The sequence below is a fragment of the Glandiceps talaboti genome, chromosome 8, assembly GCF_964340395.1.
Source record: "Glandiceps talaboti chromosome 8, keGlaTala1.1, whole genome shotgun sequence".
NCBI lineage: Eukaryota > Metazoa > Hemichordata > Enteropneusta > Spengelidae > Glandiceps > Glandiceps talaboti.
Window position 1 is genome coordinate 10,921,410 of NC_135556.1, and position 23,991 is coordinate 10,945,400.

The window sequence follows — 23,991 nt, forward strand, 5'->3', positions numbered from 1 at the left end:
ACTTTTACTAAACACGTACAATGGAATGTTTTAAAACATTGTTAATGTTAATGCTTCTGTATTGTGGCAGTTATATCATAAAACTGTGAACACATTACAATGTTGGTTTTTTTTATCTGGCACACAAAGGGGAGTGTTGACACAGCATTATTGTTCTGTTGGTTTTCAATAGACAATTACATACAGAAACCATAGGTGTGTATAATTTATTACCTGAGCTTACGAGAACCAAATATTTAGCTTCTATTGTGTCTAATGAATAGAATGGTACTATACTAGACTTTTACATTTGTGATAACCCCTCCAATTCTGCTGTTTAGCCTGGGGGGGGGGGGGGGGGGGGGGGGGGCATACCCAATTCGTAACGTGTTAGGTTGTTTCAGGAGAGTACAGATATCCAGCTTATTTTTTTTATTATAAAGTTAAAGGAAACATCCAGTCAGACTTCTTTCTGTCTTTAGTACACTTGTATTGATTACTGTTATCAACTTACATTTGATTTTAGGTGATAAAATATCACCTTGGTAACTCATTTAACTCTTGAATCTTGAAAAGAAGCCCTACTACACCTTACATGTGCTTAGCCATTTTGGAGATTTCTTGTACGAATCGAGGCTGAAGATACTAACAGACAGAAAGAGAATCAAAATTTTGAAGATACAAGAACGATATTTATTTGGAAGTCAATGGCACACCAATAATAACATGTAATTTTGATCTTCATTTCAAGATTATTCATATTTCACTCGAAGGATGATAGTGTAAAATGTATTCTCAGATAGCGTACAGGTAGGCTACAGTTAGGATAGCTGAAATAGTGTAGAAGTGTCAGTCCTTCAAGACTACAGGTAGGCTACAGTTAGGATAGCTGAAATAGTGTTGTAGTGTTAGTCCTTCAAGTCTACAGGTAGGCTACAGTTAGGATAGCTGAAATAGTGTAGAAGTGTCAGTCCTTCAAGACTACAGGTAGGCTACAGTTAGGATAGCTGAAATAGTGTAGTAGTGTCAGTCCTTCAAGACTACAGGTAGGCTACAGTTAGGATAGCTGAAATAGTGTAGCAGCATTAGTCCTTCAAGACTACAGGTAGGCTACAGTTAGGATAGCTGAAATAGTGTAGTTGTGTTAGTCCTTCAAGACTACAGGTAGGCTACAGTTAGGATAGCTGAAATAGTGTAGTAGTGTCAGTCCTTCAAGACTACAGGTAGGCTACAGTTAGGATAGCTGAAATAGTGTAGCAGCATTAGTCCTTCAAGACTACAGGTAGGCTACAGTTAGGATAGCTGAAATAGTGTAGTTGTGTTAGTCCTTCAAGACTACAGGTAGGCTACAGTTAGGATAGTTGAAATAGTGTAGTAGTGTTAGTCCTTCAAGTCTACAGGTAGGCTACAGTTAAGATAGCTGAAATAGTGTAGCAGCATTAGTCCTTCAAGACTACAGGTAGGCTACAGTTAGGATAGCTGAAATAGTGTAGTTGTGTTAGTCCTTCAAGACTACAGGTAGGCTACAGTTAGGATAGCTGAAATAGTGTAGCAGCATTAGTCCTTCAAGACTACAGGTAGGCCAAATTAATGGTAGACTCAAAGGATATGATTTCAACTTATCTGTCTATTATATCTTCAGCAATAAATCAACTGATACAAAAATGGCTATAAACATCTATTAGGCATCATAATAGCCTTCTTTACACTCATTTATTGCGAGAAGAAAACATTCCTTGTTGTAATGCTTACAATACTAACAATAAAATCAAACAAACCAATGCTTCAAACTCCACAACCTAATCTGATAAATGGTAGGGAGTGACTGAATGTATGTCAAGAATTCGGTGGACCCCTATCAAAGTACACAAAAATCCAAACAATACATTTTTTTTTTCAAAATGTCGTTTGACCCTAGTTGGGCCATACATGTAATATGCACTGTTAAAATCATAATCATGATTATTAGAAGGTTTAGTAGGCAAACCATTTATAAATAAGACAAACATAATATGGCAAAAAATGTGCTTTAAATCCACCCAATCTCCTGTCGGTTATCCCGGAATAAGCTACTTATAGGTGTCTGTTTTTTTGACAAACATCTTGATTATGCAGGTGCCCTGTGTATCAGGGATTGTGTGGATGACTTGTTTGTCTAAGGATATTGTATCTGTATGTTTAGAGATATACATAACATGTACTGATACCCTCAAGGACAACGACTACAGTACAATGTAAAATGTGGTCACAGTGTCATCCATCCATGCAGGTCATGATGTCATCTGCAAAGTCTGACTGTCACTGTCAATTTGGTAGAATGCAGAGACTGTGGTCATGATGATGTCATTCATACATTCTGACTGTGACAGTCAGTATGGTACAATGCAGACTTTGGTCATGATGTCATCCATACAGTCACTGTCAGTATGGCACAATGAAGACTGTAGCTGTGATGTCATCTCCATATAGTCTGACTGTCACAGACAGTGTGGTACAATGTAGACTGTGGTCATGATGTCATCTCCATATAATCTGACTGTCACAGACAGTGTGGTACAATGAAGACTGTGGTCATGATGTCATCTCCATACAGTCTGACTGTGACAGTCAGTATGGTACAATGCGGACTGTGGTCATGATGTCATCTCCATATAATCTGACTGTCACAGTCAGTGTGGTACAATGATGACTGTGGTCATGATGTCATCTCCATACACTCTGACTGTCACAGACAGTGTGGTACAATGAAGACTGTGGCCGTGATGTCATCTCCATATAGTCTGACTGTCACAGACAGTGTGGTACAATGCAGACTGTGGTCATTCTGTCGACTGTCACAGTCCTTCGGGTACAATAAATAATGAGATACTGTCTTCAGCCATCTTGTTCATATTCTTACAATATACATGTACATGCACAAAGCTGAAGCAGACATCAGAAATCTCCATTACACCAATTATGGCATGAAGTAAAGCACCAGAATATTGACAGATAGGTGATACCCAGTAGATATGTTATCCCTGGGGTACAATCTTCTCTATCTGTTATGTTCCCCAGATATTCTTGGTTCCATGACAAGAGAATGAGTGGGTGTTCCATAGCTTCATCTTAACAGGGTTACATGTATAATGCCACAAACATGTCGATGCCGTATTTCGATAACATGTCACTACCACAACATGCTAATGTATATTTGAAAATACGGAAAACAAAACCATAATGCCATGTTGTAAAAACAGGCATATAAATCATTATCTTTTACACAACTAATTCAACAATCTGTCAAAATTTACTACTACAGAGCTGAAGTTGAAAGCATGTAAGAATACAACCATAAGGTTGCAATTATAAAACTGGCATTTTTTCATGATCTGGCAAAATTTACTGCTACAGTTTTGTGCCGTGGAGATTTTCTAAAATGTCACCTGACACGGTTTCAAAAAATAAGACAAATATATAAATATGCAACATTAACCTAGAAAAAATATTTAAAATCCATTTCTCGCTAATCAATTTTCGTATTGACAAAATAACATCAGTCTGACATTTGTGAGTGTTCAATAACATCTTATTATAGTATATTATCAGGTTATTAGAAGCACCGATTTTGAAATCAATCAAATCAATAACAAATTGCAAAGTTTTTAGCTGACCGCAATCCCTACAGGTTACAGCATACAACCACCAGTCAAGGTTACAATGCCAGGCAAACAACACCAAGTATACAACATGCAGCTGGTAATGACTGCATTCATGTTTGTGTTGACATTGTTTGTTTATTGACAAACATACCAAATCATCAACTTTGACCCCCCAAGTTAGTCATCTCTGAGCAAGTTTATGTACATGTACCTGTAGAATTTGATATCCCGGAGACTTGGATGTCTGACTTGAAAACATCACTCACCAGAATATATACATGTACATGTACTGTTATTGAACAGTGAAGTAAAATATGTCAAGTCAGATAGCCATGTCTGTGCGCTAGGAGTTTGTATGAATGAAGATGGGTTTCTACATTTTTGTAAGTTCAGTAGCAAAACTGAAAAATTACCCAAATTGAAACACACTGACAGTACCATTACTTTTTATGTCAAATTATCGACAAAATTATTTGTGGTAAAAAAAAAATGTGTTGGTGTGTAACTTTACTATGTTTCTGTCATTTGCTTACATGCTGGGTGTGATAACTTAATCTCCTACACAGGTGCAGGGCTCCCCAAAAATGTATTTTATTTCCATCCAGACAGTCTAGTATCAACTGTTGATTTGTACTTTGAAAGCTCAAATACCACAAGTCATCAAGGTTAGCTTCCACAGCTTGTCATTTATACCACAGACTGGAAATCGTTTCGGTACCTAGATTAAAAGACATGGCTGTGATTGGTCCCAACAGCCTAACAGGTGTTGTATGGCCATGTGAGTAGAGTGACAAGACTTGTCAGTCTTGATTCCGATAAACAACTTACTCATGAGTCTCCAATAACACATATGATCTTTCCTTATTAACCTTTCCATTCCTATAGACTGTTCTCTTAACAGTAGTAGTGGGTTCAAGATAAGAATTTCCATTCTCTAAAAACTTTTTCATCTCATCAACGGTTCTCACCTTCAAGTACACTAAAACCCATCAAACTTGAGAGTTAGAATATCACATATTAAATGGCTTTCTAAATTCAAGTGGAATTTTGAAGTATTAATTCAGTTTGTTTGATGACAGTGTTGATGTATGTGGTGCCAAGGGTGAAGGTCATTTTCATATATCTACTACACAATAGTGACATTCTACCCTTTTGGCAGACAGTCTCTATCAGTATCACACAGAAAGCTTGTCTAACTTTCCCCTGCACATGATAAAATTCCAACACAAAATAAAAGTCCCTCAAATTGTGACACCCTTAAGCTCATCCAGACGAAACACACTCATAAAGTACTAAGATTCTCACAATATAGCCTAATACACTTCTAAAATACACTATTTTTATTTTTAGTGTCAGTAACTGGGAGGGGAGGGGGAGACTTGAACCAAACCTGTTCGCCGCATGACACAGAATTACCTAAACACTGCATGGCATAGAACTATATTTTGTACCTGTGCACTGCACTATAGAATTACCTGGTAACCTGAACATTACATTATATAGAACCGACACTACACTACACTACACTACACTACACTACACTACACTACACTACACTACACTACACTAGTACACTACACTACACTAAACTACACTAGTACACTGCACTACAGTACACTAAACTACACTACACTACACTAGTACACTACACTGCACTACACTACACTACACTACACTAGTACACTACCCAACACTACACTACACTACACTAGTACACTGCACTACACTACACTACACTACACTACACTACACCACACACCACATGTACCTGAACACTATGGCACAATCTACATTCTGTACACTGTGTGCTTAAAACAACAGAAAAATTGACATCCACAATATCATAATGTTACACATGAAGATAAACATAAAGTATATAATTTAAGACAACTTAAATTCCACAATACACAGAACAGAATCTCTTGGAAAACGGAACATTCAAAAGTCAGTAATATCAGGTTTGAGCAGTAATCTCACTAGCATTTGTAAATGGATGGTATGTTTAAAACACAGACCTATACATTTTGTATATGTACAAGCCCCTACACACATGTACATTGTACATGCAGGGTGTTACAGTACACATCATTATATGCCAGAGCTGTTGCAGTCCATCACTCAAGGACACAGAAGAAATACTTGGGGACATTATAAACCATTTTGCCTTGTTAAAGTCACTAATTACAAGGTTAGTTACCCAATTCAAACTAATGATGCGGTTGTAAATATATCTGTTGTGGGTGGATGAAGAGTAAGAGATTTTAAATCCTGATAATTTATCAGTGACTTTGATATGTTTCACACCTACTACATGTTCTGTACTGTACTACAATTTAATAATAATACACACCCAAATTCCAAGTACCAGTATGTGAGGTGGAAAAAATACCTCAGCCATAAATTAAATGTTTTTCATAATTTCTGTTCTTATTTTGTACTTATTTTAAGTAACTATTATATAGTTATTGAAGTACATGTCGGTTGATCAAATCTTGTATCTACAATGTACATCCTACAATTTTACAACTTGTTGACAAAAACATGTAGGTAACCATGGACTGTAACCATGACAACTGTTTACATACGGACATCAATCCAGTCTACACAACACCACTGACAATACATGTAAGTATGGAGGTGCCGGTAATGAAAAGTTAAGACTATGAATGCTTTGAAAGTACAAATGTACATGTGTATACACCAGATGTGTGATGAGTCTGGTGCCACACGTCTGGGGTTTTTTCTTGGGACCTCGGGCATCTTTACAGCTACATCTCTATGAGGTGTGATGCAACCTTTTCACGAAGCCAGAAAACATAGTAAAAATGTAGTCTTTCAGTGATCGCAGCAGTCAAATTACTGGTAGATATTTTGAGAATACCATAGCGATAACACTATTTACCACAAAAGAGATACACACACATACTCTAGTCTAGCTAGCTCTGGTCATGCGTGGTATTAAATCATCTCTTCAACTCACTCTGATATACTAGATTTTCAGGGGATTCAATTTTCACTAGAAAGACAAATTGGCCGTTCTGCAAGGACCTAATTTTCATTGAATTAGGAAAGTAGTCATGGTAACTATAAAGAGCATTTTTATGGGTGATTTTATCTTAGTTGAAAACCATACCATGTACCAGCAAAAAAAAAATAGTGAAAAGAAATTCCAAGTCAAAATTTAGTGTTTCCACAGATATACATTTAACATGTATGTCTGTCTGCACAGAATTCTGACTCTCTCAAAAACAACACGACTGACTCATTTGATGTACTAATTTTATGATGCTCTGTGTAATTCCTGTTTCAATGCCAAAGTCCTTTCCATGATGGGGTTCAAGACTCATTTAAACCAAGAAGATTTATGGTTCACCTTGAACTTCAACAAAGAAACAAGACAGTTATTAGGGCCACTAAAAGCATATACTTACAGCGTATATGTATATACTATCATAACCAACAGATAACAGAGTACCTTCGGAGTTAAGCCATGGATCAAAACAATATCTCATTTTTATGATCATCACAAAAAAACATCAAGGTTGCCTGGTACATATAATTGGCTACGAATCCAACCCTATTTATTTACTTGCGAATTGAACACTTCACTGCCATCATCACTGAGAGACACGAGTTTTAGTACCAATGATAAGCATAAGATTAGGTTTTTCACACATCATGTACATGAATCGCTCCTATGCATATCAATGAATTCTGCACACATCTGTGCTTCCATTATACGACTTCCGCCATCATCTTAAAGTTGTCTGTTCTTATCATAATAATGCTAACACTTCTAAGAGATCTATACGGAATGTCCGAGTCTTTCCTCTGTACAATTGGCCGCCCAGAACTGAACAGGTTTTTACAAGACTTTATTTTCACTATAATGACCTTACGTTGAGGTCACAGCATAATCTGAGATTTATCATGGTGGCCATTCTGCGGCTATGCTAACCTAAGTACTGTGAGTGAAGGTACGATATATTAGCTACACATGTACAGTGACGTGACTGACAACCCTCAAATAACAACTAAAACACATTTAATATTAGCCCCCCTGCACTTCAATTAATTGCCAATCTCAGCTTTCATAACTCAACAAACAGCCTTCAGGGTAAAACAAATTATATGGGGTACACACATATTACCATTGATGTTTACAATCACAGCAAATCTCAACTGCGATGTAACGCTTTAGGAGACTTACAAATAACAGGTTTTTTTTATTTGTTATTTTGTTGCAACCATTGACAACAGTACTCCCTCTCATAACACTGAATGAATATAAAACTCCACTTATTGTGAACACACAATAATATATAGTTATCTAGTGAATGATGTAATATTTTTATGACCGTCAACAATAAAAGATTTCTTTACAAGTTTGGCCATATGGATAACAGTCTCGACTGAAAATTTCATCTGGCCTCCTCCGACTACAAATACTTTACAACGGGAAATTTAAACTGAAAGGGCTATATATTTTATGTAAGACTTGAAATTCAAACAGAGAAGAGCCAGCGTTTGAGACAATTGATGTCTGATACACACAAGAAATTCTAAAGGTCACGATGTAATGACTACATGTAAGAGTCTAGTCTGTATGGTGCATGCAGTCACTGTCTGCATTGACAAATATCTACTATTAGTATTACACAGCACCAACTTGTTGGACAATTTCATGTAGTTCTAACAAAATGTAATGTCGAATGTACATGTTGAATTACAACCAAGTACACTGAAAACAAACCCTTCAATTTACTCTAGTCATGAGAAACACTTCTTACAAAATGAAAGAAACTGAAAATTTAAATTGGCCATTATGGACGAGGATTTGGTGTTTATTTCGGAATTTTTATTTATGAAACCATTTTATCATGGCTTCCTACTTGAAAAATCAACATGAAACAACACTGACCAAGTCTGTGTTTTTAGCTCAATACATTGCAAAAAGCTAAAAATGTGTAAAAAGTTTGTCATTGTACATGTACATATACATACAATAACAAAGATTTTGCATATTTAGTAATGTTTTCCAATTTATGATGTTACAAATAAGGACTTATTGGCATATATGTTCTTTCACGTTGATTTTTCAAGTAGGAAGCCATGTTGAAATTGTTTTATATATTAAAAATCAAAATTAAACACCCTCACGATCCATACAGCCACTTTAAACCCTTACTTACAGCAACAACTCCAAGATTAAATTTTGGTGTATGCTATGTATCTCCACCATTCAAATTGAATATGGAGAAACATGTACATGTACAATGTACAAAAAATGTAGCATACACCAAAGTTTAATCTTGGAGTTGTATGTGTTTGATTCACCTACATTGTATTCAGAAGACTCGTACTGGAAACGTATCAATTTGCCTTCAGTGCTCAAGCAAACATTATAACAAGCATATGGCCAACTTATAATTGACAGCCTGACACAATCATACCCCTACTTGATAAACCAATCATTTTTTCACTCGATATAAAATTAAATTTAGTTCTGAACATGCGAAATTAATCTTGTTTTGATAAACGATACAAGAACCAATTTAGCAGAAAATTAAATCACATACATAAACTCTTGACTGTGTACAAAAGTTTATGTTCAAGGTCAAATCCTAACACTTACATGTACAAATGTACATGTGGGGATGTTTCCATGGAAACCAATTTTTATATTTCATCATCCAATATGTCTGTTTTAGTACCAAGTTCTTTTGCATTGAGATGAATGGAAACATATTAGGTGTGATATCACTGATATGATCCTAGCTTTATATATTTCAGTTCTGATTTTTCAAGATGTTTCTTTGGAGAGGTGTGTGATAAATGAAGCGTATAAAGAGAAGACGACAACATGTATATTTTAATACTTGTACAGCTTAATGTGTTAGTAACTTACAGCACTGGATTCTTCTATAATACTCTCTATTCTCCAGACATTCTCCAATTCTGTGGAATTCTTTACCTTTTGTTATCAACCTTACTTGTCTTTCATTAGGTATAAAAAATATTTAAAAAATTGTGTGCTTCCGATTACATTCAATTTTAAAATAGTAGATTTTTTATTTTATTTTATTATATTTTTTTTTTCATGTGTGAGTGTTTAGTTCCGGTTTTCCATTGTTTTCCAAATGGTCTCTACATGTATGTTGTTTATTTCTTCATTCCCATCAGACGTACAGCCAGTACAGATTGGAAGAACAGTTTTATTTTGTCTTTTTAAGTTGATGTCAGTTTCCGCACCCACTATTTCTTGCAAGACTTCATGACTTCGCAATTTTATTATTTTTCTCGAATCTCGAATAGGATCGGCGTAAAAAACTAGGTGGGGGTCAGGTAACCGGAACCAAACAACTTTTTTTTATTTGGCCTTATGCCTGACACTTGTTGATTATATAATAAAATATATATTTTCCCATGTTAATACTGTAAATATATATTTCTTTGAAATTTTGAAGAAATTTTAAATTTTAATTTTTATCCAGTGTAAATTTCATTCAAAATAGAATACACATATTACTGGTATATGCATGTATTTCATAACAGCATGTCACTTTTTTGGAAACATTTTTATAAACTTTGAAAAAGTGTACGTTTATTAATAATATTCAATATTCTGTGACGCTGTGTCACTTTCTTGAAAGGATATTCAATATATTTTTTGACATGATGAAATTTATAACACATTTCTTAGAAATGTCAAATTTTTTGACAATATAAAGTGTTCTCCTGTTATACATGTAAATGTACGTCACTTCCTTGGATGTCAAATTACAGAATATCTGGTAAATAATGAATAATTTTCTTTTTTTTGGACCAATTGTGCTGAAAGTGTATACATCATTACATGGATGCTGTTCTCATGATGTGATGCATGAGGACAAGTCATTTAGGACTATGTTCACATTATGTTTCTTTGTTCATACAAACGTACAAACAAGAAACAACTGTGCAAAGGGATAAAAAACGCACAAAATTTTCACAGCTTTTCAGACAAAATATAATTTGCTGAAACGCTAATAGCCTTGCAACCACTTATCCATAATGTATGCTACATTTAATAGAATATGAAATTAGTACTTACGTCATCAGAATGTTCTTTCTTGGTTTTCACAGGTGGTGGTTCTATCTTTGGAGTGGTCATTCTTGGCAGTGTTGAACGAGCCCCAGGTGTTGAACTAGTTGGTGATTTGCAAGGCAACAGTTCTAGAGATATTGCACTTTCATCACTTACAGCTTTCAAGTTAGGTGTTGATATTGTTTTTGAGACTCTTGCCTTGGGAGGTACATTTAATCCAGTAGGCAGTTGGGGAAGTTCTCGCACCGTTTTTTTACTACTCATAACTTTTCCTTTCAATTGATCCACTGAGGTTCCTGGTTCAGAAGCGGCCTTTTTGTGAGCAGTTTCTGCCTTCAAATTTGCTTTTTCAATAACTTTAGTTTTAGAATCAATTGATTCTCTGTCTTCGCTTTTTACTTTTCGGAGCCGTTCCTTTCGCTTTTCAGTAGCGGTCTTTGTCTGCGGCAGTGGAATAATTATTTGTAGTTCTTTGGTATGTAATTGGTCTTTCTCGTCTATCGATAATGGTATAAGTTGGTTTTCACTTTGTATTGCGTACTTCTCATCACTTCGTTTGTCTTTTGGGGGTTCAACATCCATTGCTTCTTCGTCTTCCTGTTCAACTTCTGGTATAACTGGTTCACTTGACGAGTGTATCACTGATCTAGTTCCTGAAACTGGTATGAAATCACTTTGTGAAGAATCTCCATTTGGCCAAGTCCAAGACTTGGGTTGTTTTTTCTTATTTCCTTTGCCATTTCTAATGTCTGGAAGTTCTGAAATTTTATCAACGCCTGCAGGTTTGCTTGTAACATCTGCATAAACTTTTAAATAGCTATTATCATCTGATTCTATTGAAGCTATTGACAGATCGCTTCCATAGCTAGATGGTCGCTCAGATGCGGTATCTCTATTGATTTTGCCGCCATTGACATTGAGTGAAATTAACAGATTACTATCAAGTGACCCAGTATCTGTATCTTCAGAAGAAACTCGTTTACGATCTTGCGTAGGATCACTGCGAGACCTACCGTTAGAGCCTCCATTTCCAGAAGTTCCATCGTCAGCACCATTTTTCCTTCTTGTCCTTGCAGAGCCAGGATCCGTTACTTTGAAAGAGCTCTCAGCTTCACTTGAAGTCCTTGTCTCCACTGCTTCTAATTCTGGATTCAGTTTTCTGTTGTATGTACGATACGTCATCCTTGGCAGTATACTTTTAGGGCTTTGGTCATTGTCACTTTTATCCCTTCCTTTATATGAGGGGATTTCTAGTTGTCTGGGTATTTCTAACGGTGACATGCCAACAGGTGTAGTTTGCTCTGGACCTATTCCTTCATCCTCGTCTATCGGTGGTTGTTGAATCCCTGCTGGAGCACTCTGACTACTACCAGCATGAGTCTGACTACCAGCAAGAGTTGAAGTATACCCAGGCAATGAATAGGCACGTAGATTTTTTGTAATTTCACGTAACTTATCAACTTGCGGTACAGTAGCACTTTTTGCAGACACCAGGTCTGCTGGAGATCGTTTTGGGCTGTTTGGAAGTGAGAGAGGAGACGCTGGTCTTTTAAATTTAAACTTATCAAGGTTTGTTTTCAGTGGAAAAGTTGGACTAACAGTGCCAATAGGTTGCTGTTCTGGTTGCCCTTTACTAGAACTAGAGCTATCAGAATGTCTTTCTATCCAACTAGTGACCTTCTCTTGATCCCTACCTGTCAGTTCTCTCTCTTCCACATGGGAGAGTTTCTCAGCATCAATTCCATGTCTAGGTGAATGTCTCGGAGACCAAAATTGATTTGATTGGGACACATTTTCCATGCTTCTCAGTACATCCTCCAGATCATGTTCTAAATCCCTACCAACGTCTGAGCTCACAACGCTGGAAAAACTAGCCCTCCGTGAGCTTCCTGGTGTCAGGTCACTAAATGAGGTCAAACTTTGCTTACAAATTTTCACTTTCTTCAGCTGAGGCCTACTAGCAGACAGTTGTCCGTCTGACAGGCCCAAATAATTAGGTCTGTTTGGAGGATCCTTATAGGATTTACTTTTCTCAGACACAGTTCTCCCCGCTGGAAATGCTTCACTACTTCCATACATCCTTTCCTGTCTCTCAGCTTGATTTTGTATGTGTGTACCGGTTTCTACACACTGCTTCTGTGTCGAATACTGCAGTGGATTTGACTTCTCCAAATATTGCCTTACATTAGCTTCAATAAAAGGCCTCTGTGCGGCTATATTATCAACGTGTGGGTGTATTGACCTCAGGCCACCCATACACACATCTTGTTCTTGAAACTCAGTTCTACTGTCTTCTCGACTTAATTCAACTTTGCCCATATCCGAAAAATTCATATATTTTGGTTCTCTATTATGCATGCTACTATACACATTTGCATTTGGGTTTTGGTATGCAGAGTAAGTCCTGTTTGCATCAGGTTTGTCACTTGTATATCCAGCGAATGGCATTTGCAGTGGGTCTGACAAATTAGTACCATAAGTATTTGCAGTATTTTCATCCTGTTGCTTTATCTGTTTATTAGTGTGTTCACTTGGACGTACACTACCATGAAATGTTTCCTGTATGTGTTGTCGACCAAGCTCCCTTTCAACTAAATAACTTGGTCGTCTGTGCGTGGGACTGACAGCCCTGTCTGGTCTGCTCTCTGACATTGTCACAACAGTTTGACTCTCTTGGTCTGAGGTCACGGGAAAATACTGCTGAAGGTTTGTCCTACTACTACTGCTAGAAAATTTACTTTGGTCTCCCTGTGTATTCAACGGTAACGTTTGCATGTACTGTGATGTTGCAACCAGCCTTGGACTCTGGCCCAGGCCGGACGGAGCTTCTCTTACGAACTCGCGTTCATGTTGGTGATACCCGCTTTCAGGTGCATATATTCCGTGAGATTTGCGAAAATCTTCCGACGGTTCAACATTGTATAAATCACCAGTAGAGTGGTGCAGTCTTGGCAAAAGTGGTCCCTGGTGGTGATCTCCAGCGTGACGTTTACTCAAGTCGCCATGTTGGCTTATTGCTAAATATGCAGACGGGTTTGTGTTTGTTTCTCCCCGATCAATATCGAAACATAGCCTGTGTCTGAGACTTGCCGCAGCCGATAATGTCGGTTCGCTTTCAAATACGTCATCGTCGAGCACATTAATCGCTATCTCCTCTTTAGTTGTACGACGCCCTGGTGCCCCGGGCGACATAGAACGACCGTACGTCTGTTGCTGCGAATCGGCCTTCGCATTACCTGCAATTGTATATGTTGTGCTACTGGCGGCGACTCGGGGATATGCAGTGATTTCTTCTCTGTACTGCGGCGATTCGAATCTCCTAACGGTGTATGTGTCTACAGGTGAATCGTGGGCACGTTCTGGGCTACTTACCGGTGAAGTGCTAGTAATTTGTCCTCGAGTAATGTTACATTTTGCTAGACTGCGACTACTTTGCGGCATTCCTAGCCTGTGTACCGATTCGTCTTGTTGGGCTAGTCGCGGCGGCTGTCCCTTTCTTCCGGGTGTCTGCTCAGTCATGGCAATTTGCAGCCTTCAAATATACGCTGAACATCGTATGGATTTATAAATACAACTAGCTGGCTTTAGTATCTAGTTTGCCTTCTTACTATTGAGGTATGCGTAGGTTGATGACATGGTGATATCTCTTGTCAATCGGCAAGTATAGCTGCGCTACCAGGTCAAACTTCACCAACATTCCCACGGTACGGTGAATCTACAGGCACAACATCTTACACATTTCTTGTACAAACCTGTCCTGGTTTCCCGGTGTTTGTGAGCGATCGACGCAAGCAGTTGTTATCTTACAGAAAAAGTCATCCCGGTACCTCACTCCTAGTCTTTCAATGACGAAGACGGGCGACGAGCACGAGATACCTGACTTGAACAGTCCACTGTGAACAGGGCGACGAGCACACAAGTTTGTCCTTTTGTAATGTTGACCACACTTGATTGAGAAAATGCAATACGGCCTTGTCATGCAAATTAGTATCTGCAAAAGAGCACAAAACAGAACGTGAAAAGCCAAAGTCCCGACACAGAGAAGGCAAACTTCAAAACCATAGCGTGCACATGGAAGTCAACAGAAGAGGCCAACTACCTCTGCTAAATACGAATGCAAGAAAATGTATAAATGAACATTATATGTGAATGCGTGGACACTACTCCACAGGGGGTGGATTTGGTCACGTGGCACTCATTCAATGAACTGAGGATCATACCTATGGGAAATATATTAACAACGAAATAAAATACGAACAATTTGTAAATTGTGATACCGTATTTCAATATACCAGCTTACTTTCGGGAATAAAACATTAAATTAGTTAACAATATTATAATAATGAACCATTTTCATGTGGTCACTGGTTGATCTGTATAAAACGGATCTAAGTAATACCCGGACCGTGACGTAGGCTATTACCGTATCATAATACAAATATCCTATTGATAAAATGTTTTCAATAAAAAAGAAACAAAATTGACTAAAATAACACAAGTCCACCATAATAACTTTGAAAATAACCCCGAGTTAATTTGGGAATGTGTTGAGTCATATACATGCATTGACCGTAGCGTGACATAGAGCGGCGATGTTTGTATTTCACAGATGGATGTTCGTCCAGCACACTACATGCAACGTGTGACGTCAATCCAGTGCCTTAATAATGCGGTGTAAAACTTCACTAACTGTGTTGACAAATTGGTTGCATATTTTGTAAACCAATGTCGGTCATTGAACTTAACAAATAAGGAGATACCAGTGGTATTTCTGGTATTTTGATTTTTTTCAGCATATGTATGATCTCTTCACTCAGTTATTTAGTTATGATAATGAATGATGTGGACATTGAGATAGGCAATATTTTCTCCTCACGTGCGTGCATTGAATCAATGATACTATTTTGGTGCAGAGTTATGCACAAACCCTTTAAACGTAGTCAGAAGTACAGTCTTATTTTAAAGATTGCAAAGGGTTGAAAATGCGTCATTTCCACTTTACAAAAAAATGATGAATGAGAGAGAGAGAGAGAGAGAGAGAGACAGAGTGAGACAGAGACAGAGACAGAGACAGAGACAGAGACAGAGACAGAGACAGAGACAGAGAGCTATGTACTTGGCTAGCATATTTTGAAAAGGGAGAAAGGAACTTTTGATGCTCTAAACACAAGTACCATATGTGGAGTTTAATTTTTTTGTCTGTAGACCAAAGCTTACATAGGTAATCTTATAATAAAACTTGGTACAGTCGAACCAGGCTGTGGAAAGGTCTGATCTTTAAAAACAGGCCACAACAGTAAGTTCGATGGGAAATCTGTCTAGTTCATTTCCATTCATTTCCATTCGGATCTTGTGACAGGGAAAATTGACACCTTCCTTCTTCCGTGATCATCTTTTTAAGAGATGCCGCATGCGATGTGAAATGGTCTTGTTATTTCACATGAGTGCCCCAAGAGGGCGCTACATTATCACCGCCACACTTAAATCCGGAGTTTGTGTGAAATGTTAAACCGTATGTAGACGGTCCGAAAAAAGTTTATGAAAGCCAACGTTTCGGCGATAACCGTTCCTTTCCTGAGTTTAAAATAGAACTGACTGAAAGTGACTGACTTTGTTTTGTTTTTTTTCTCTTTCTTTTTAGTCATTTTTTAAAAATACTAATACTTTTCTTATGCATATTTTTCAGGACTTTCATATTTCGTTTGCACATGTAACACCTTCTGGTCTACTTTGAGTTTTTTTTTCATTTTGGTAGCAAATGTGATAAATTTGACATCATACTCTCCAAGTTTTGGTCATCTCTTTCAAAACTTACACTTTACGAGTAAAAATACTGCAAAACCATAACAGTTATCCAAGATTTCTGAAATGTTGCATTTTCATCAACAAAATATGAAGAAGAAAAAAATTAAATAAAACCCAAAATAGATCACACAAGATGTTATCTACGTTGTGTCACATACAAAGCTTTAGTATCACAGCAATGGCTTAAATGGGAGCATTTACGATCTAAAAAAAATATGTTGGCAGTATAGTCAAACGTAAAAGCTCGTTATCAAAAAAAGGCGGATTTCCACGTTTAAAGTTAGAGACCTATAGGTCGACAGAAATCACGACACGTTTACACAAATTGTGTCTTTTGCGTATTGAACTTGGTTGCGTCATCATTACATGATGAAGTGTATTTTAGTACCAGATATCTCGTTGTGTATCACACATGGTCCAATTTGCGCCAACCTAGCTGTAATGTAACGTGTATATTTTTGTTCTAATGTCGTAGCGATTTTGTTATACAGTTCACGCAGGTGGGTTTCAAATAATATAAGACGATATTTGAGTCCCATTGTTCGTAAACTCCCTGGACACTATAAGCTTACTGACCTTCGAACAAAATTAGTCGAACGTGTTATGATTTGACCACGGGTAATTGGAGAGTACCAGGTATGAGTTATTTTAAGCTACACACACTTGTACTCGTGATGTGCAATGGGCGGGGTGAGATGTAAAACGGGAGTGTGAATGTCGCCAATGCTTTAATGTCAATGAACTACACATCACTCACAGTGACAATAGTTTTTCCCCTCAGTTTTAAGGTCACTGACACATAATGTTTTAATCCACTTTTACCATGATACCTGATTGGCCTTTTAGAATTTGTGAGTTTTGGAACATAAGTACCTGACTTAGGTTGTGGGTATCAACTGTTAGTATTATAAGTTGGGGAGAATAAAAACCCATTAACTTAAATAACCCATTTTTAATCAATTGGGAGATAACCATATAGTTATTCATATTGTTTCCCTGTTGCAATCACGGAGTATTGCCGACATTGTTTTGCGATTTTTTTTTCACACAGCTTTTTCAGTCCATTGCTATAAATAACTCTGAAATCGCATAACTGCAAATCAATTTGCGTAAATAACATTACCTATATCGAGACTGGTCTGAAAAAAACACCCAGACAGGCTAGACTGCCTCGAATAATTGATTCGATAATGCAAGGATAGTGCTGGCTTTATTTCGCCAACCATTTAAAAGAGATTCCCAACATTGTTCTGTTTAGTTTTCTTTTTCCATTGGAAGCCCAAGTTAACCATTAGGCCACATTATATTTAGCGGCTTTTACAACGAGTGGAATTATCTGTGAGGGTACAACATAGTTCTTCTATTGTTGCCATACAATCGTAAAGTGGTACAATTGCGGGAAAGCTGTCCGTCAATCCATAAAATTGACATGGTGTTTTTTTCCTGACAATCATGCACGTGCGTCCCCATCACCTATATCTGTCCTGGAGGCATTTTCAGGGACGTTGCATCAACAAGAATGCACTTAGCGCCGTAATCAACGACAGACTTGAAGGACTTCCAACGAAGTTCAAATGTAGTTGTCACTGGAATGTTTGAGAAAAGAACTTGAAGATTGTTGGAATCTATGAGCCGATAACAAACATTTTGACAACGTAAAAGAGCGAGCAAATACCTCACTACCGTAAGACATTCGTTGTCTTGTCTCTAATGTACTTTTGTAGTATTTACTATCGTATTAACTTGTAGATTCCGAGGTTATGCCCCACGGCTATGCCCAAAGCTATGCCCTAATCGGCTGACCAATCGTATTTACATAATATTTGCATAATTCATAACTCTAGTAGACAGTGACATAATACCTGTGCTGAAACACATGATACATGCGCCAAACGGAGGTGAGTTACATGTAATCTCTGGTCATGTCTAACACGTGCAAATTTTTTAATACTTTAACCGTCTTCCTTTTTTTTCCAACCGAACTTCTCACCTCAAGTACTAGGCATTGTTGTATAGAAAACAATAAGGCACTCGTGTCAACTCAATTTCAAGTATTAGACACACACACTTCGGGAAAACAACATGCCACTAGTACGTACAAACAAAGTCAGCAATACCACAATTTCACCCATTCTCAACTATCAACAGTTCCCATACTTTAATATCTTGTCTGATATGACACAAACTGTTGTCATGGTAACAGAGTTCTGTTATGCGTTGCTTATAATGTGGAACATATTCTCCTGGGTTTTGTTTTATTTTACACGAAAAGTAATAATTCTTTCTTTTGCAAACAAAGCTTATTCGACCTTCCGCAAAAGTAGATCTCGGCACTTTATACGTATAACCCTAGACCACTAAAACAAACTTTTGTGGTCTGAGGTATATAACCTTTATAGGTAAATCCGCATACTTCATATACACAAATGTAGACAGCTGCAATCCTGGCTTCGTCGATGATCACAACTTGAAGCCCTAGAAATCAATGATCATAATGACCCCACACATCCCGCATCTCCGCAAAATTGTAGCATTACTCCGGTTCTGTATCAGTTAATTGCCAACTTTATGATGCAGACAAAATATACTACTTCCGTATTGACCGATAAGCTTATCTTTTGAGTCCCTATTCCTAAATGAGGGTTTTTTTGTGACTTGCAAAAATGAATTTTCACTAGTAAAGTTACTAATTATTAGTGGATGATATGTCTGGATTTACAATAAGGGGAAAGATTTTGAAGTTGTATGTCCAACTATGAAATATATAAATATATAAATAAATAAATATTATATATATATATAATCTGTTATATATACCATATGTTACTCTACATAATTCAACAAGTGTTTGGGGATGAAAAGAGATAACAAAACATATTGACAAAGACAGACACAGACACACACAGACACACACACGCACACACACACACACACACACATATATATATGTGTGTATGTATGTATGTATGTATGTATGTATGTATGTATGTATGTATGTATGTATGTATGTATGTATGTATGTGTGTGTGTATGTATGTGTGTGTATGTATGTATGTATGTATGTATGTATGTATGTATGTATGTATGTATGTATGTATGTATGTATGTATGTATGTGTGTGTATGTATGTGTGTGTATGTATGTATGTATGTATGTATGTATGTATGTATGTATGTATGTAGGTAGGTAGGTAGGTAGGTAGGTAGGTAGGTAGGTAGGTAGGTATGTATATTTGTATGTATATCATAAAGCTGATATGCTTGACGGTGCGCTGTTAACAAAGAGAAAATGTTATAGCGAGATTTTGAAACCTATGCAGTTGATAACATCCAGTTTATATATATATTATATAATTATATATATCTTACACAGGTTATGATGTTTATATATACATACAGTGAGATTTCTCTTTGCGCCCCTGATATATCAGTTTACAGCCTTAATCAAGAGGTATATGAGTTTACTGATGGAAGTGACTGCATTTGGTGTATAAGTTTACGTCTAAGAACATGTAATCTGTAATCATCTACAAACACATACCAACATTACATGTGCTGTGTTCAAGTCGATTACTTTCTTAGATCTAATTATAGTTAGGACTGTCTTTCAGCACTGCATCACTCCACTATCAGGTACTTTGATCAAATAATTGCATAATAACTCCTTTCGTTAGTCACGGTAACCACAACTTTGGCACAAAAGGTCATTCAGAATATTGCCTTCAGTATACGTTTGCTACAACTCGAAAGAAAGAAAGCAAGAAAGAAAAAAAACAAGAAAGAGAGAAAAAGAACAAACAGACAGACAGACAGACAGACAGACAGACAGACAGACAGAAATAATGACTAGGAGAGAGAGAGAGAGAGAGAGAGACAGAGACAGAGACAGAGACAGAGACAGAGGAGGGAGGGGGAATTTCATCTCATTTTAAAAATACAGTCTCTCTTAAACTTGTGGTCTGTTGTTTGGTTGTATGGGAAATTGAACAATGTCACATTTCATTACACTGATTTACCTTGCGTGATAGGCGAATTTGTTATTTTCCTGTTACGCACTGGCAACTACGTGGGAGAGATGTATTTTCCACTTGTCTATATTTTATTGTATTGCTGTGTTTAATTCCTAAGTGCCAAAATCGCACCTTAGACTGACCCATATGATCAAGAAGCCAAAATATTTTCGATCGCTACATAGGAACCATTGTGACAATCTATGGCACTGTCTTCAGATATTCTAGCGGCGAACAATACATTAAGTGGGATACAACGTAAAGTGGAAGGCCTCACACACTGAAAAAAAAACCCGAAAGTTTAATAGTCCGTCTCGATGTGACAAATATTTGATTTAGGTGAGACTTGTCTTCTTCTTTTTTTACCTATTTCAAAGTTATGCAGATTTCGAGTCGATAATCAAATCCGCAATGAAAAGAAACAGGCCGGGTGACAGGATACGATTTCCTGTGTTGTTGAATAGACGATGTCGTCTTCCAATACAGCAACTCCAAGATTACACAACTACAAGATTACTATTATGGTGGCAATAACAAACACGCTCCATCGACAAGGTTGGCGCAAACAAGATGCGAGTACTACTGGAGTATCTTGGGGGCACGTTAGGCCCCGAAGTGCACTCAAGACTATGACACACTCACCAATCACCAAATGATTAATCTAGATGAATTATCCGCAGTCCCCAGTTGGGATACTGTACGTGTTAACTAAAAATAGTTTGATGGTTTGCGTCCGGTTACATTTTGGTCAGGAGCTCGGGGAACAATATCTGTATATGATTTCAACCGCAACCAAATACATAAATCAGCATTCTAGAACAAACAAAGTCACATTGCGGAAGACCGGACAATTGCATGTATATTGGGTAACCCACTCGAATGTGTCATAATAACAATCAAACACCTTTTAACACTCCATTCGTCATGTTGACGGCGTCGCCATCAAAAAAACAAGTCTTGGTTGAATACACCCTTTATTTCTGGATGTCTCTTGGTTTAGTGGGCAATCATAGATCATTAATTGGCTTATGCAGGAGGGCCCAGACCACTGTCAAAGGCAATGTTAAGACTCAGTAGGACAACTTTTTTTTGTACTTCACGTGATTCATTGTCATAGAGTAAAGATGTCAATGTCCTTCAGTCTAGCATGGCACAGTAGCATTCCAACGAGCAGAGACTGGAATGTAGTTATCAATGGACTCGACAACATCTTACAAGGTGGTTGGAATTTGACAGGTCCAGTCCACATTTTCGTAATTTCGAAAGCACTTTTTTTTTCAGAAATTGAGGTTTTTGAAATCGAAAATTTTGACAGTATTGGTTCACTATTGTGACCATCTCTCGTGATGCAACACGTTGAATGGATTTGAATATAGCATTTTATAGTTTGTGGCGCACTTCTCGATCTGGAGATAAACAAGCAGGACACAGCTCATACGTGTTTACCCCAGTCACATTCTACAGTCGTAAAGATGAACTGCCGAGCAACGAATTTGGCTTGACAGATAATAAATAAAAGTTGAGCAATATTACACTATAAGACAATACTGTTTCCAAACAATGTTTCCATGGTTACACCTAAAATGTTAGAACTGTATTTCTCGACAGTGTTTTTACCCTGTCACGTGACACTTCCATACTTTGTCGTATAGAGTGCGCGATGTCTTTCATTTGGGCACCAAAGTCAGGAGTTTAATCAAGTACAACATAATGTTGTATTCCAGGTGATCTTGAACTTCACTTACCTGGTGGTAATAGAAGAACGTGTGTGGTTGCGTCCTGGAATGTCTATTCGATGATGATCTAAGACGAAATCCAATGGGCCCAGTTGACCTTCAAATACAAATAAACTTCCCTTCTCCTTCTTTTGGCTGAAAACAACCGAAAAAGTTAACGTTGATAATGTTCTAAAAAAAGTGGCAGTGTGTGAGTCGGTGTGAGTGATGACACGATTGCCATTGCGTGCACTGAAAAGAAGTCTGGGCCAGCGGACGCTCTAGGCTTTCGGGTAAAATCTAACAGGTAGTTTATTAGCTACTTAGGGCGTACTATACCGTAAACAAAACTGTTGACCAAACACTGTGATGTGAATGAAAGTATGAACTGGTATACCGTTCTTTTGTAACCCACGTTGATTATACTCGCACACAAGAAACAATTTACTGTCAACGGTAGCGGCCAAACACTACTTTAAAAAGAAATTTGTAAATAAAAAACAAACAAAGCAAACTCATTCATTTGTTTGTTTGCAACACCATACATAAAGAAAACCAACACCATTAAAGTGCGGATAAAACGAACGACATCATATAAACACACTTACTGGTGGAATAATGTATAAGTGTGTCGCGGAGCTTTCAAAGATCAAAAGCAGGACTTTCACTCTATTGGTTTTTTAAGTTATATGTTTTCAATGTGTTCACACCATTTGTTTGTGTGATTAAACGAGATTTCCAGTACTTAATTTTTACAGCTTTCCAAGGGATTCATTATGCTATTTTATATAAATGGAAAGAATTGTCAGTGAGTAGAGTTTACGAGATCTTAAATGAAGTGTGTACAGTACCCAGGTGACCGATATTGGTTTTTCTGAAAAACCAACTAAATGACGAAACCTTTTGGTTGAGCAGTGTTGCATATCCGTAAATAGTTAAACAACAATCCCCACATACCAGTCATCGTATTGAAGCAATTAAAAGAAGTTTAGGTACTTGTCAAAACGCTTCAAAAATTCGCGAAATGTGGAGTACTTTTCAGAAGAACATTTATAGGTGTTGAGAGGTCAGACATCCAATGACCCCTAAAAAAAGATGTCAATCCGTACCTCCGAAAATATCATATGAAAACAAATTCCTGACCAAACTGAGTTTACACGTTTGCAATATATGTTCACAATATTTTATGAAACCAACAGCATTTATGAATTTTAACTTCACTCATATTTCAACATCAAAATTCATCTCACTCACTTTCCTCAATTTCAGGGGGGTGGGGGTCCTCCCAGATAAAGATATACGGATATGTGGTGCTGTCCAAATGGGTCACTCTTTCACGAATATCTATCTACACATGGGTAGAGTTTTCATCTGAAAATTCCTCTAATCATGGGGTCGATAATATGGGAAACCTCGTCATGCTTCAAGTTAGTAATACCTTCACACCATCAGAATAAAGGTAATTGGCTGGATGATTGTGACTGGAAATCCATGACAATGGATTATACAAGGGTAGATATTTTGAACTTAGACCGCACACTATGTCTTAAAATTTGAGGGGTCGCCCCCCCCCCCCCCGGGCCTCAATTTGTCCATGTATCGAATCCAGTTGACATGCCTTCCATGAACGGGGGTTTCTTTAGGGGCAAAGCAAGAGGCTTGTTCGATTTTCGGGTACAGAAAAAAAACAATATTTTCTTTATTCATTGCAAGTTGTAGAATATTTCAAAATGGCCTTTTAGGATTAGTGGTTCC

The 23,991-nt window shown here is 37.4% G+C and overlaps 1 protein-coding gene across 1 annotated transcript in view; it reads right to left on the bottom strand.

The window, feature by feature from the left end:
* The window catches only part of LOC144439179 (rho guanine nucleotide exchange factor 17-like), a 106,404-nt gene extending 92,178 nt beyond the window's left edge, over nucleotides 1-14,226 (bottom strand). The window contains exon 1 of the mRNA XM_078128450.1: nucleotides 10,714-14,226. Coding sequence (XP_077984576.1) covers nucleotides 10,714-14,226 — 3,513 coding nt within the window. The remainder of the gene's footprint in view (nucleotides 1-10,713) is intronic.
* Nucleotides 14,227-23,991: the final 9,765 nt, after the last annotated feature.